Here is a 15,460-nt window from a genome sequence, read left to right as displayed (position 1 = left end):
AAATAACAAAGTATGAAAATACGTTTATGAATTAATACGAAGAGTTCAATGTTAATTTGCGGGATTGCTGGCTTAAGTATTTATATAACGGAAGCAGAAGGGTTTCAGTTGATCTTTAGGTATTTGTGTCGTAAGAGTAAACACTGATCTACATTTGATGAGCAGCTTCTTATTGAAACGCTCGACGAGTGCGTCAAACTCCAATTAAACTTCAGATGAACAATCGAACTATCAGCCGCTCGCGAAACAGATCTTATCTTAATGACTGAAGTCACACAATAGACTGCGCGAATTATTCGTTATAGTATAGGAGCCGAAGAATGGATTTTTGGATTTACTCGAGCGCGGCAAATGAACACAAGGGAGGAACATTTAGGGTAACGAAAAAATAAACTACTCAACTAGCACGTCATAGTTAGTTAATAGCGAAAAGGTGTGTATTTTGAAAATCTAACGATTTGAACAGAACGTAAGGGAATAGGAGTCTGTTCTCGTACCACGAGCACAGAAATTGTTTTTTTGATAATATTTTCTGACGATTCCAGTTAACTGAGGTAATAATAATTGTCTTTAAAGTCTGTAGTTTTTCTCACCACCGCTTTCAGCAAAAAAATATACAAAAAATATTCACTCTTCCTGATTCATTTAATCTAACCGTATCTGTAACTGCAAAGGAGACCGACCATTTTGGGCCCAGCACGTTACATAATAAAATTACCAAAAAATCCTTTATTATATAATAAATCAAAATCACTAATAAAAATAATTGGGATTTATACATATTTTTGAAATGTGCGTATTTCGTGTATAAGTCGTAGGTACATTATATAATGTAGCTACTCGCCCATAAATTTGATTATGCAACTGTCAAACAAACTGAAATTAAACCAGTCTAAAACTAATATTATTATTCAACAGATGATACTAATTTGTAACGGATCATATATTAAATCTGGATTCCGTAATGAAAATAATCGGTCTTTTTAGTACCCTGGGCTCCCCTACTATAATGTAAATCCGCTGAGGTAGTGGATCCTAGAGACATCCTCGAAAGTTGTTTGATTAAAACTTATGCAGACGACTCTGGTAGCTTCGAGTTCCGGGATGAGTCTACTGGAAAAACGCTCGCTAATGAAATTATTGTGGACCGAGGCTTTCAGGTTTACAATTTTCATGAGAGTAACTGAGAACTTTAGTTTTTCTTTTTTAACCGACTTCCGAAAAGGAGGACATTCTATTATTTGTGTCCGTTAATATTTCCGTTAGTTTAAATATTCTTTTTCATTTTAAATGATAATTCTTGGATGGACCCATTATCATTATATCAGGATTTGATGATGTTATCCTCGAAAAATTGAGGGAACTCTTGGCACCACATTTCAACTGATGCTACTGAGAAGGTAGCAAATTCGATGTTATTTTTCGCTTTTTAGTTTAGACAAAAACGTACCCAGTTTTTGTGTTTTTTTTTTTATTTCTGTCGCAACGCAATCTCTGAATTAGCTCGCCAACCCGCATTGAAGTAACGTGGTGTGTGTAAGCTTCACATCTCTCTTAAAAGGAAAAAGGTCGGGTCCTGTTAGTAGGCCGTTAAAATATGCAGTTAAAGTATTATTTAGATAGCGGCAGTCGCCTGTATGGCGTTCATAATACGTATTACTATCGTGAATCGTGGCAAACTTTCAAGACTGAAACTAACTGTCACCCGTACTATGTTACATGAAACGAACTGTAATAATTATTATAGGACTCAAAAGTGATTACAAATATAAGAAAACTAATGTCGAACAACGGTTATGTTCACAACACTTGTCAGGACAACTTAATTAACAAATCAAACTGTAACCAAAATAAGACCCTAGAATGGCAGAGAATGACCTTGAGTGGAGTCACGCACTTGTGAACGATGTGTATAGGATTAAAGGATCCTTTGACTGATATCAAACACTCCCCTTTTCTACTCAAGTCACTCTCCCCGCCTATCCCAAGTAACCCATAAAGAATTACACAAGAAGAGATGTGGACGGCTCGAACGCCACGAGTACACTGAAGCCAACATGAGATCGAGCGACGTCATATCCGTCACAGACTACTATTTCCTACACTATTTATTAAAAACATGTAAATTTAAAAGCGGCCAACGCGGCGATAACATAATTTTATTCAATCAATAACATAATGTTATTCATTCAGGATACTCAGTATATCCAGTTAACATATTACATTGCACAGAATGTTCCCTCATACTGCATTCGTTTCATTTTCTATCAAACAGGTTGGTAGACGAAATTTCGGTGAGTCAGTTCTATTTGATTGTGAAAACAGCGGGTAGCGAACTTTTCGTCAACATGGCGGTATCTTAGCATGCAGGCGGCGAGTCCTGCAACTTTCCCCCTCCCCCCTTCCTCCCGGGGACGAGTAACTTTGTGACGTGGCTGCACGGGACTTGTGTGTTGTCTGTTTATTTGTCTACAACAATTGTGTACAAGCTGATTTGAGGCGACTGTCCTGTGAGTACAATAGCTATGCTAATCATCTGTGATATAGTTCTCTTGGGTTGAATTTTCATGTTTAAGTTACAGTTGATATATAGTTTTAAATTACAAATTGACGCAGGAACTTCAGAAGTCAAAGACTTTATACTATCGTGAGTATTATAGCTTGGTAAATTCGTTCATAACACTCCCGATGATCCGCGTGGGCCGGGAGGGGGGTAGCGATGCCCCGCTCGCACGACTTCTTACTCGCGCAGTCCTTCATTCAGCCACCCGCGCAGTCCGTTCCGCCCGTCGCCCGCATATCATGGGAGTGTCATCAACGGACTTGCCAAGGTATAGTCATAATTATTTATTATGAAACATGGATAAAACTCACGTGAGTATGCCCGACTAGTTTCAAAGGTTTCTATTGATATAGACGAACTATATCAAAAGAACGGCAGTGAAGTGAAAGCGCTTTGGAAATCTCTTATAGAAAGTGTTGTATCTGTCCTGATATACCTACAATGTTTTATGTGATGTAGCTATTGGTTTTAGTGCAAAGCGGCTTTGGAAACCTGTCATACAAACAGTGTTTGACTCCTGAAATTATTCAATTTTGAATTTTAATTAAGCAGCGTTTTAATGAAAATTCTTACCACTTTCAATTTGGTACAATTCTGTAGTTATTACATTTTGGTATCGTATATTAATATTATAATCACTTGAAAAGACATAGTTATTTTGAAATCACAGACAGAACCTTAATTTTTACTTATATGTATTGATGATTTTAGGTAACAGTTTTTAGGTGAGTATACCTATAGGTACATCATTATCCATCACTTTCATCATCATATCAGCGGTTGGACGTCCATTGCAGGACATAGGCCTTTTGTAGGGACTTCTAAACATCACGATCTTGACCCTGCATTCACGAATCCCTGCGACTCGCTTGATGACGTCAGTCCACCTAGTGGGGAGTCGGCCAACACTGCGCTTTCTAGTGCAGGGGTTGCCATTCCAGTACTTTGGGACCCCAACGTCCATTGGCTCTTCGATCTATGTGCCCCGCCCGTTGCCACTTCAGCTTCGCAACTCGTTGAGCTATGTCGGTGACTTTGGTTCTTCTACGGATCTCCTCATTTCTGATTCGATTACGCAGTGATACTCCTAACATAGCTCGTTCCATTGCCCGCTGTGTGATTCTAAGCCTTCTATAGATAGTACGAGTAGGTACAAATACCGTCCCGCCCGAAGTGTGGCGAAACCTTTACCTATACTATATACGAGTACATACTAAAGACATACTGTAGCGAATCCCTCGCTGTAATTACCTTCCCAGCTGGCGCGACACTCCCACCGATCACATCGCGCCATGATTAATGTTACACTTTCATAAATTACAATACAATCCCCGCTATGACAATCTGAGCGATTTTAAACTGCGGAATACTGTGCATTTTTAGTGTCTAAGCGCTGGACCGACAGCCTGTATAAGTCAGACATACCTCATTTTATGAAAGCTGAAAGTTTGTCAGCCTTTGCTCCTACCATAGGTAAGTACAGCCAATTATTACATGAGAAGTTAGTCCTTGATCTCAAATAAGACAGTGAAGTGACAATACAGTCTAAGATCTATACAGGCTTACTGGGAAGAGATAGGTACATGTTTATTGTTTGTTTTACCCATACCTCTGACGGTTATGGATTATCGTACCGGAACGCAAAATCGCTTGCCTACCTCTAGACCAAGCTTAAGCCAATTTATAAATTATAAAATCCTACACTGACCCGGGTTGGGAATCGGTACCTCTCTTTTGAGAACCACTATCAACTGCGCCAGAGAAGTCGTCAATATTTACAATACAATGGAGGATCTGGAGCCTTAAAACCTGCTATCTTCCAAAGCACCAAGTAAGTAACTTAGTTATGGTAGAATCATGGGTTGACACATTTTCTCTTTTCCTTAAATGAGGTATGTGAGGCTGACGCAGGCGCTCGATCTACGCGGTCGCTCTGTGGAAATAGTTTTCAAATGAGGCGACATTTTCAAAGTGAGATCAAAGGGATGATTTATACTGGGAGTACCGGCGGGCGCGGTCAATTTAACTTCTATGACGTTTTCATACTTTTTCAAATGTATGAAAATTAAATTTCAAATGTTATGACCATAAAGTTATACATAGTGTTATAAGCTGATAAAGGTTGTAGGGGGTAATATCTGGATTTACTGAACCGAGTTAGAAAAACTTTGTACCATTACCATGGTTAATTGTCAAACCACGGGGCGTCTGCTAGTACTAAAAACTGCAGAAATATGACGTCACAAGAAACATAAAATTATTAATATAGATAATAAGATATCATCATCATCATCATCATCATCATCATCATCATCATCATCATCATTATCAACTCATATTCGGCTCACTGCTGAGCTCGAGTCTCCTCTCAGAATGAGAGGGGTTAGGCCAATAGTTCACCACGCAGGCAGACTTCACACACACACAGAAAATTAAGAAAATTCTCTGGTATGCAGGTTTCCTCACGATGTTTTACTTCACCGTTTGAGATACGTGATATTTAATTTTTTAAAATGCACAAAACTGAAAAGTTGGAGGTGCAGCCCCGGACCGGATTCGAACCCACACCCTCCGAAATTGGAGTCAGAGGTCATATCCACTGGGCTATCACGGCACAAACAGAATCTACGCGAGTGAAACCACGGGGCGTCTGCTAGTACTAAATACGTCACAAGAAACATAAAATTATTAATAAAGATAATAAGATATAGATGTAGATATATAATCTAACAATTGGCATAAAGTACAATAATGCCATGATTAGCAACGACAATGCGACACAGCGACGGGGAAAGTGAGGAAAACTCCCCGCTCATCGCTCGCCGTCCGCCCGCCCATTCATCCTGCTTACACCACTGATATAGATGCTGCGAAGATACACGTATCATGCGAAGATACGATACCATAGTTTGGTTAGTTAAGTTTTGTATGCGCGTATAAGGTTGCGTGGGGAACTCAAAGTGTGAAAGAGTAGGTTGAATTTTTTTAAATGAATTTTTAATAGTTTTTTGTATTACATTTTGTATTTTAAAGCCATTATTAAGAATTAAAAAAGGGTAACGAATGGCGACCCCGCAATAGTAAGCGCAGTGTTGGTCGACCCCCCACCAGGTAGACTTACGACATCAAGCGAGTCGCTGGGATTCGCTGGATGCAGGTGGCTCAGTATCGTGATGTTTGGAAATCCCTACAAAAGGCCTATGTCCTGCAGTGGACGTCCATCGGCTGATATGATGATGATGAACGAATAATAATAAAATAAAAGATAATTTTGCCGTTGCAAATTCCAGTATTTACCACAAACCTAATAAAGGTCAAACAATAATAAATAATGAGAATAAACAACCGTGGTTGAGGAGGTCAAGACCCACCAAGAGTTGTAGCGCCTAAGGAAGAAGAAAGGTAAGGGTAAATAAATGATAGAGAAGAAAATATCTTTATTAACTAGTTAATAAAGTTAGAACTAATACTCCTTGAGAGTGCAGTTTTACATTAAGGATTTTTTAGGCAACTATAAAATAAGCTGCACTGATCCAAGCTTTTACAATAAGAACAATATCTAACAGCTAAAATATTAGTTAAAGACGGAGCAATCCTATTGCCAGATATAGAACACACATAAAACATATCTTTGGTAGCATGTATCAATGTGCTTAAGGCATTTTCGTAATACTTTTGTCTTTATAATAGAATGTAACCTTGTAGCTGTAATTGCTTTTAGAGGTCTTTGTAACAACGCTCGTCTAGCGAACGAGACTATGCATATTCGTCTTGAAGCTCATAGATCAGAGTAGCGGAATAGAACACTACTATGCCACTACTGGACAAATACTTATAGAGGGAACTATCCATCCATCCAACTTTTTATTTTATTCTTTACGCGTTAACCCTTGACTACACCTGACGCTAAGTGATAATGTCTAAGATGATAAGAAATCTAAGATGTAGTAGGATGAAAATCCACACCCCTTTCGGTTCTACACGACATCGTACCGTGACCTTGTACATATGTTTGCCGTGACACTAAATCGCTTAGCGGTATGCATTTGCCGGTAGGGTGGTAACTAGCTACAGCCAAAGTATCCCATCAGCCAGACCTGGCTCAATTGGACAAATGGCTGGACCAATTGGACAAACCTCAATCAGCCCAGCCGGGGATCAAATCCAAGACCTCCGTCTTGTAAATCCACCGCGCATACCACTGTGCCATGAAGAGTGAAGGTGTTCGTCGATGCAAAGCAAAATGGTTACAATATCTCTTGCAAAAATTAAGCCGCGATAGCTTAACGGTGAAGGGAATTTAACACCGAAGGGTTATGGGTTCGAACCCCTACTGACAGCCTTTCTACTGGAGGGGAACTGAAATATTAGCGACATTTAAACGCCAAGGCAAGTTTTCTTTTAAAATAAAAAAAAACCTACAGGAATAAATTGACAGAAATATAAATGACTTTTTAGCAAATACCTACATATTTAGTATTTCTATACATGCTTACAGTTTTTAACATAGACATTGAGTTAGGAAATATGTATGTGTGTACATATTTACTTACGCACTGATATATGAGTATATCTATGTAAATATACTACATCGTCATCCACCATCATCACATCTGCCGATAGACGTCCACTGCAGGACATAGGCCTTTTGTAGAGACTTTCAAACATCACGATCCTGAGCCGCCTGCATCCAGCAAATCCCTGCAACTCGCTAGATGACGTCAGTCCACCTGGTGGGGGGTCGACCAAAACTGCGCTTTCTAGTGCGGGGTCGCCATTCCAGCACCTTGGAACCCCAACGTCTATCTATTATGTAGATATACTACATAGATATATGTACTCATATTATATGAACTATGTAGACATGCTCATATGATGCTCATTTAAATATATCTATGTATATATACCTACTCATATCGTGCTCCAGAATATGATTATATAATTGTTGAGTTCACCGCAGTTTACATCGTATCTAATTAATTTAATACACAGCCATGTTACACTGTTACATTTATATTCAAATAATATTCATATATACGAAACATTATTATAATTATAATGAAAATATATTAAGTATAAGTACAATAACTTTATTAACTTAATTTGTCAGTGTTTTTTTCAGTAACTTCGTCAAATGTTGTTATTTCCTTAAGTTACGATTAATTTCGTTACGTCATCAACCCATATTCGGCTCACTGCTGAGCTCGAGTCTCCTCTCAGAATGAGAGGGGTAAGGCCATTAGTCCATCACGCGGCCCAATGCGGATTGGCAGACTTCACACACGCAGAGAATTAAGATATTTCTCTGGTATGCAGGTTTCCTCACGATGTTTTCCTTCACCAATTGAGACACGTGATATTTAATTTCTTAAAATGCACACAACTGAAAAGTTGGAGCATGCCCCGGACCGGATTCGAACCCACACACTCCGGAGTCGGAGGCAGAGGTAATATCCACTGGGCTATCACGCTAATTTCGTTATTATGTTTTTAATAAATTGAATAAAAATATTAATTTCTATTTAATTTATTGTAAAACATTGTTATTACAATGTAGCTATACATTGTAATTGCTGGAATTCAGGAAAAAATATTTAGATTTGTTTTTTAATTTAAAAACTTAATAATTTAAGTCCTGAGTTACCCAAGGCCAGCCTCCTTCTATATGTTTAAAAGTCTGTAACCCAATGAAACTATTTCCGATCCATCAAGCTCCATGTCGGATCAAACAAAGCAACAAAACAAACGGCACCACATTACGGCAAAGAGCTTCATTGTCGAGCGCAGCGATTCAGACACTTATCAGTTTTAATTACCGATCCCATTGTACGCGACGCTCTTCCCAACAGCTGATGTATACCGTTCATTTGTTCATACGATTTGGACAATACTTGCGAGCGCTCAGAACTCTGAAAGCTATTCTGCGTATCATAAAGAGTTGCCTTTGAGATGTGGTGTTGGAGACGGATGCTTCGTATACCGTGGCCCGCCAGAAGAACAAACATCTCGATACTGAAACAGCTTCGCATTTCCACTAGACTTACAACTGTATGTTATCAGAGGATCTTGAGTTACTTTGGCCATATAGCCCGTCGCCTTCCCGATAACCTGGATAAAGTAATAGTGGTGGGCAAGGTGGAAGGGAAACGACCACGCGGCCGATCACCTACCCGCTGGTCTGACCAGGTTCAGTCACTCACTGGACTTCCTGTAACAACAGCCATTAGAAAAGCTGAGGACCGGAATGTGTGGAGGGGAATCGTTAACAACGCATCGAAGGGACTGCAGTGCGGACATGACCTTCAGCAATGAAGAATGCGACCAAGAAGAAGAAGAAAAATATATTAAGAATGATGACAATTTTTTAAATTGTATATAAATTAGGAGTATGCTAATCGTAAAGCAATTTTGTAAAAGTAACAGGGTATCTGCGATCACTACTTTCGGAGCTACAGGGATTTAACTGGTCATATTTGCGGTGGTGCCGCGGATCCCTGAAAAACGCCCCATACGAAATGGCACGAATAAATGACGTCGTAGATCATAATGAACGTTAGATTTGTACGTGTGTTAAACAAAATTATAAATATCTTTGGTATTTGTGCGTTTATGTATAGTTAAAATATTGGAAAATGCCAAAAGATTTTTAATAGATTTTTAAATTTTATAATCTTATTAATTTTGCAAACATACTTTTTAACCGACTTTAGAAAAATGAGTAGGTTATCAATTCGGCGAAATCTTTTTTTTTACATTTAAATTAGTTAATATTCCTTATTTCGGCATTCGGGTAATCCTTATTTACCCGAATGTCTCATAAAAATCAATATATTGAAACCTAGTCATCATCCCCATTGTCTTTGGGATCTGTATACCAGACACTTTAATAGCAAGAGCCATACAGAAATACATTTCCTTCTATTTATGTGCCTTGTGACAGACTCTTCAATACAATATTCCGGTTTACTTGCTTATATGCCTTTGTCGAAGGACATAAAGCAAAGTAAACAATTTTAAGGAGTTTGAAATTTGCCAGTGAAACATAGCTGACCACCAGATCTTGTGACAATGCAACATAGATCAGCAACTATATAATAAATTATTATAATAAAATGTAATTCTCCTAAAAAAAGTCCCAAAAAGCTTGTTTATTTTGACTTACATTCAGAAATCCACGGCCTTACTTATAAACTTTAATTAGGATTAAGTAAAAGATTGCTTCAGGACAAATGAAACTTAAGGGAAATGGGGACTTACGATTAGCCATTATACGGCAGCATAATTCGTTGTTTAAATTTAATCAGCGTTTGCAAGCCAGTTTGTAGCGTTGTTTATAAAGAACAAGACGTCGTTTTGAAACGATTAGATCTCACCAAGATACGATATCTGGCAATTGTTTAACAACCATCATCATCATCATCATTAACAGCCGATGGACGTCCACTGCTGGACATAGGCGTCTTGCATGGACTTCCACTTAACACCGTATTAAGCTGCAAGCAACCAGCAGCTCCCTGCAACCCGCTTGATGTCGTCGGTCACCTAGTGAGGGGTCGACCAACACTGATTAACAATAACGATGATATATTTACAATTTTTTTATTTACCTGTCCTGTTATTGTCGGTTAAGGCTTATTATGTTTTCTGTGGTTAAGGTTACAGTTGCAAATATAATATAATAAAGAAATTATTGACAATATTGAGGAGACGGTACTCTCGCAATTTTCGACAAAAACTGTGATGGCTTTAATTTAACCGGCCCAATTAGTATGAGTTAAATCTAACTAAAGTTTGGATCACGTCCTCTCAACTAAGGATTTATTGAGTTCTGGTGACAAAACATTAAATTTATAGAAATAATTTGTTGCTGCAGCCAGGATTGTCTCCTCATTCCTCAACGAAACATATTGCGTCCCACAAAAAATAGACAACGACGCGACGTGTATGTCGACGCAACCAATCGTTCGTAAAAGAGCGTGACCCACAAACGACGAGTCATTTCCTCGTTTATCTATTGTAATTCCCCAGCGCGTTTGTCGCTGCACGTACACAGCCGGCGCCGCGTCAGTCGCGCGCACCTGTCGCGGATGTTGATAATCTCAAATGTTCCCAATTTTTCGCACTCCTCTTAAGCCAATATGTGCGCGTCGTAAATCGCGGGACGTGACTCCGTGTACTCGCTATGACTGTTCCCCTAGTACGAGGTTTAAGTTGTTGTGACGTTGGTATTCAATTTAAACTGAAGGATAGGTGTGTACCTATTTTAAACATAAAAACACTAGAGTTCTATGAGTTTGTTCTTGTTTTAGAAAGAACTAGGTTATTTTTTCACGACCCGAGAAGCTGTACAAGGTTTACTGATCCTCTATTTTAAGCTGTTAAGTACTTATATTTATATTTTTAATTAGGTACTTAGTGTATAAAAAAAATCTTTTGGCATTGCATTTTGGCATTCATATTTAAATCACAGACATTTTATTTTTATTTATATGTATAGATAATAATTTATATGTATAGATATTTCAATTTTATTTATATGTATAGATCATACAACCTCGGCAAAAACATGAGAGACAGCAACGTGAAACATAACTCGTACTACGGGCGATGTGATCACGGTTCGATTTTTATACATCACGTCTTTTTATATGTTCCAAGATTTAGGATAAAAATTTTAGGATAACATTTCGAAATGTTGTTGTGGGAATATTTGTGAAACACAAAGTTTAATAAATTCAACTTTTGCAGAACAGATGTATCGATACAAATCAATCATCAATTTTAGATATGTATGGTTTTAATAAGTCTAGAAATACATATTCGTGCATCTTAATATATAAATGCGAAAGGTCATTCATCACTAAATCACGAAACCGCTTGGTGTACACAGCTAAAATTTGGCACGGAGGTAGTTTATAGTTAGGTATCCACTAAGAACGGATTTTGCGATAGGGCTGGAATAAAGGGGTCTAAGTCCGCTACTAGAAATATATTCGGCTCAAAATTGAAATGAATTATAAGTTAGCGGAGACTCTTTAGCGTTTTATACGTTCTGTGTGTTATGTTATGAAACAATTACTTTCTGCTCCAATAATACGAAGGTAGAACGGTAAAATTGTAGGTCAAATCCGATGAACGCGGATACGCCATTAAAGTACGAAAAAATCAGTTACACCCATGTCGAGTGCGATACGACACTAATGCACTTTGACAACTGCAATCTGAGGTAGTAGATAATAATTAGTTATTTATCTTTTACCATAGCAAGCAGATTTTGGTTCGCGATTTATCGTAATCAGGTTTTTTCGTAATTTCAGTATTAGTTTAATAATTTTGTGACATAAGAACTATCTTAATATATATATCGTCACTCAACATCAGATGAATTTTCAGTCAAGCTCTCAGAATGAGAATTCAAAAATGAATAATTAAAAAATAATACAAATATATGTCAAAAAATACATACGTCCTCGCCTGTAATTACAGTGGTGGTTGACATTTAATTTATATCCGCGCTTAATTTACCGCCCACCGGACATCCGGCATGAAAATACGCTTTTCATTGTATGGAACTTCACGTCAAGCGGCGAGGAGCTTAATTACAAACAAAAGCCTGCAATAGCCGGACCCACCTCATTGTAGAAGGCTTAAAGTAAGTCAACCAATGCTCCTATCCCAGACTAGTAGTCTTAGACCCTTGAAACCTTCTACCTTTCAAATGCACCTCTACTCTATAATTGGCTACTGAAATTAGCCCAGCTGTGCACAGGTATTTGCTTCATACTTCCTAGTGTGCACAAAATTTTAACTAGAGTAAGCAGAGGCTCTGAGTACTGTGTATTTTATTGTATTTATTATATTGTATGTTCTTTGTGGTGAACGATGTACGTTGTACAAAAAAATGTATTTTCTTTTTTTCGATTGTACAGAATAGAAAATTTCTCCTACTAGATTCGTATCCTAGACTGTCTTTCTATCTGTCTGTCTGTCAATCAGACTGTTAGTCTGTATGTCTGTCTCTTATAGTTTTTTACAGCTAAACCACTGGGCAGAATTGGAGTAAATTGTCTATAGAGATAAAGTGGAACTTGGAGAAAGGGCATAGGCTACTTTATCCCGGAAAAATCCACGGTTCCCACGAGGTTTATAGAAACAGACTTCTCGCGAACGGTATTGCGGGCGTTTGCTAGTCACACTATCACACTAATATTATAAAGGTGAAAGTTTGTGTGTAAGTGTGAAAGAGTGTAAGTGTGTAAGTATGTTTGTTCCTCTTTTACGCTGCGGCTACTAAAGCGATTTGGGTGAAATTTGGAATGGAAATAGATTTTACTTTGGATTAACACATAGGCTACTTTTCATCCCGGATAAATCCATGGTTCCCGCGGGATTTGTGAAGAACTGAATTCCACGCGGACGAAGTCGCGGGCGTCCGCTAGTATTTATAAATCGAAAACACAACCTATAAAAAATGTATTTTTCGCCCAAACTAGGACCCCAACCGAGGACCCAATCAGCCGATGAGCTAACTATTACGTCATCGAGATACGTTACACAATATTACATGCACATGTACAATGTACATACTCGTACATCTCATGCATGAGTTATGACCCCGTTATAACAATATTATTATCGGCGAATGTATCGAATCGGGAAATGAAATTATTATCAATCGACATGAAGATACATTACAGGAGAACCGTTATGAATTATATTTTTCTCATACTCTTTTACCAAATTATTGCACATTTTTACCTGACTGACAATATTGTATGTAAATAATATTGTGTATTATTTTATTATATTTCTACGTAAAGGTTCCCCTTTTTCTTTATTTTTTCGCCCCTTGGTAAAAAAAAAGAAAAATAAGACGTCAGAAAAGAAGATGGAGGATGGTCTTCTCACAAACGAGTGGCATGGTTTGGATGTGTACAGCCCGAAACAGGGAATTATGGAAAGATTTGGGGGAGGCCTTCTCCGTACAGGCAACTTGTTCTTAGTGTAATTATTTCTTTTTAACTAACGTTAGATTGTAAGTTAAAATTGCAAAATATTACTAGAATAAAGTCTTTTTATTTTATTACGCAAAGGTTCGAAAGTAAGACATTGTAATTCCTGTGATTTATTCTTATAAAAAATATTTTGTCCAAATTCCTCAGGAGACAAATATATTTCCACAAACAATGTATTTTATTAGAGAGATAAATCTTACCAGCCGTAATCTTAAATGATAAATCAATTATAAAATATTTGAACCACCTGACAAAACTCTCAATATAATACTTTATAATCTAAACATATATATGAAATTAAAGTGTTTATCTGTGATTTCAAAAATAACTGTTTTTTCAAGAGTTTATAACAATTTACACGATAACAAAACATAATCAAGATTTTTGTCCGTCTGTCTTTCTGTTTGTCCGGGCTAATCTCTGCAACGGCTCAACCGATTTCAATGGGAATTTCACTGGAAGATAGAGGGGACTTTGAAGCGACATAAAGGTTGTTTTTTTATCACAAAAAAATCTTGATTCTCGGTGGGGTGGGGTCCGCTAGTTTAAATAAATCTGAAGCGAAGTCGTCGACTCCTGTCATCACCATCAACATCTGATAGTGATTGACCCAAATTCCGCCAACCCGCATTGAGACAACGTGTTGGGTCTAAGCTCTATATCCCCACTGTAATGAATGAATGATAAAGCTTTTAACTGACTTCTAAGTGGAGATCCTATGTCAAACTATATTATATTATATAGCCTCAATAGCTCAACGGTAAAAGCGATCGGACTCATCACCAAGGGGTGGTGGTTCGATCACCGCCCCCGTTGGTCTGTTGTCGTACCCACAACAATGGGGAATGGAAATATTGGTCATATTTAAAAGATATGGCAAATATTCTTCCAAAAAAAACATGTATGGACACCAATATCTCCCTCATTTTAGACCGATTTTTTTTAATTGGAAATAAGTAGTAGTCTAAGTACCTTGGCGTGGCGGAGGGCCAGCATGGCGGCCTGCGCCGGCGCATCCCCGAGCACTGGCACTGCACGATAGCACTACACACAGACACGAGTGTCCCGACACGACTATGCCTACCGATTACTGCTCTTTGGACTGCAATGTCCTCGCGGTGTTGCCAGGACATAATCGACTTTGTCCCAATTATGGCTTTCTTATTTTCTGACATATTCGGTTCGGCTTTATTAAATACTAGCCTACGCCCCGAAGTTTCAACTGTGAGGTTCCCGTTCTCATAAAATACAGCGATAAATAACACTCAGAAATAACGCGGCATTCAAGACGTAAAATAATTTTCGATTTCATCAAAATACCACAAACTTTGCTTGATGGGGGAAAATTGCCCCATCATTAATGTCGATAGAGATAGCAGATAGGCAGAATTCGGGATTAACATTACTCCGCTAAAACCTCCTCCCAAGGAGGTGCTTTAAACGAGCGTGGTGGATCTACACTCCAAATCCCTCGCTCCTGTAAGAAAGAAGACGTCGTGACATTAAAATAGGCTGACAATAATAAAAAAAAATGTTATTGATCGGAAAATTTTCTAAAAACAAACCATACTTACAAAACACCCCGTTACTCGAACGTTAACATATATTTTTTTAATGCGAACTCCTTGTCAGAGTTCCACTAATTAAATTTCTGTCCATTCCGCCGTCCGCCATTGTAATGAGGCCATTAACGCAACAATTGTTTTTAGAACGGCGCAGGGAGGAGGAGGGGGGAAGCTTATGTCTGTCGTGAAAGCTCTCAAAGCGGTCCCACGTCTGTTTGTATGTAGTTTAATCGAGTTAATTAACCAGCTTCATTTCTGAGTAACTTAAATATTGCAGTGTTGGTGGATTAAACACGAATGGTACGTTGATTTCAAAA

The 15,460-nt window shown here is 38.1% G+C and overlaps 1 protein-coding gene across 1 annotated transcript in view; it reads right to left on the bottom strand.

Annotated features, from left to right (window-relative positions):
* LOC112053496 (uncharacterized) overlaps nucleotides 1-14,697 on the bottom strand; it is a 136,382-nt gene extending 121,685 nt beyond the window's left edge. Inside the window, exon 1 of the mRNA XM_052884549.1 lies at nucleotides 14,551-14,697. Coding sequence (XP_052740509.1) covers nucleotides 14,551-14,574 — 24 coding nt within the window. The 5' untranslated portion in view covers nucleotides 14,575-14,697. The remainder of the gene's footprint in view (nucleotides 1-14,550) is intronic.
* Nucleotides 14,698-15,460: the final 763 nt, after the last annotated feature.

This window comes from Bicyclus anynana, chromosome 12 (assembly GCF_947172395.1).
Source record: "Bicyclus anynana chromosome 12, ilBicAnyn1.1, whole genome shotgun sequence".
NCBI lineage: Eukaryota > Metazoa > Arthropoda > Insecta > Lepidoptera > Nymphalidae > Bicyclus > Bicyclus anynana.
This window is presented reverse-complemented; position numbering and strand designations above follow the sequence as displayed.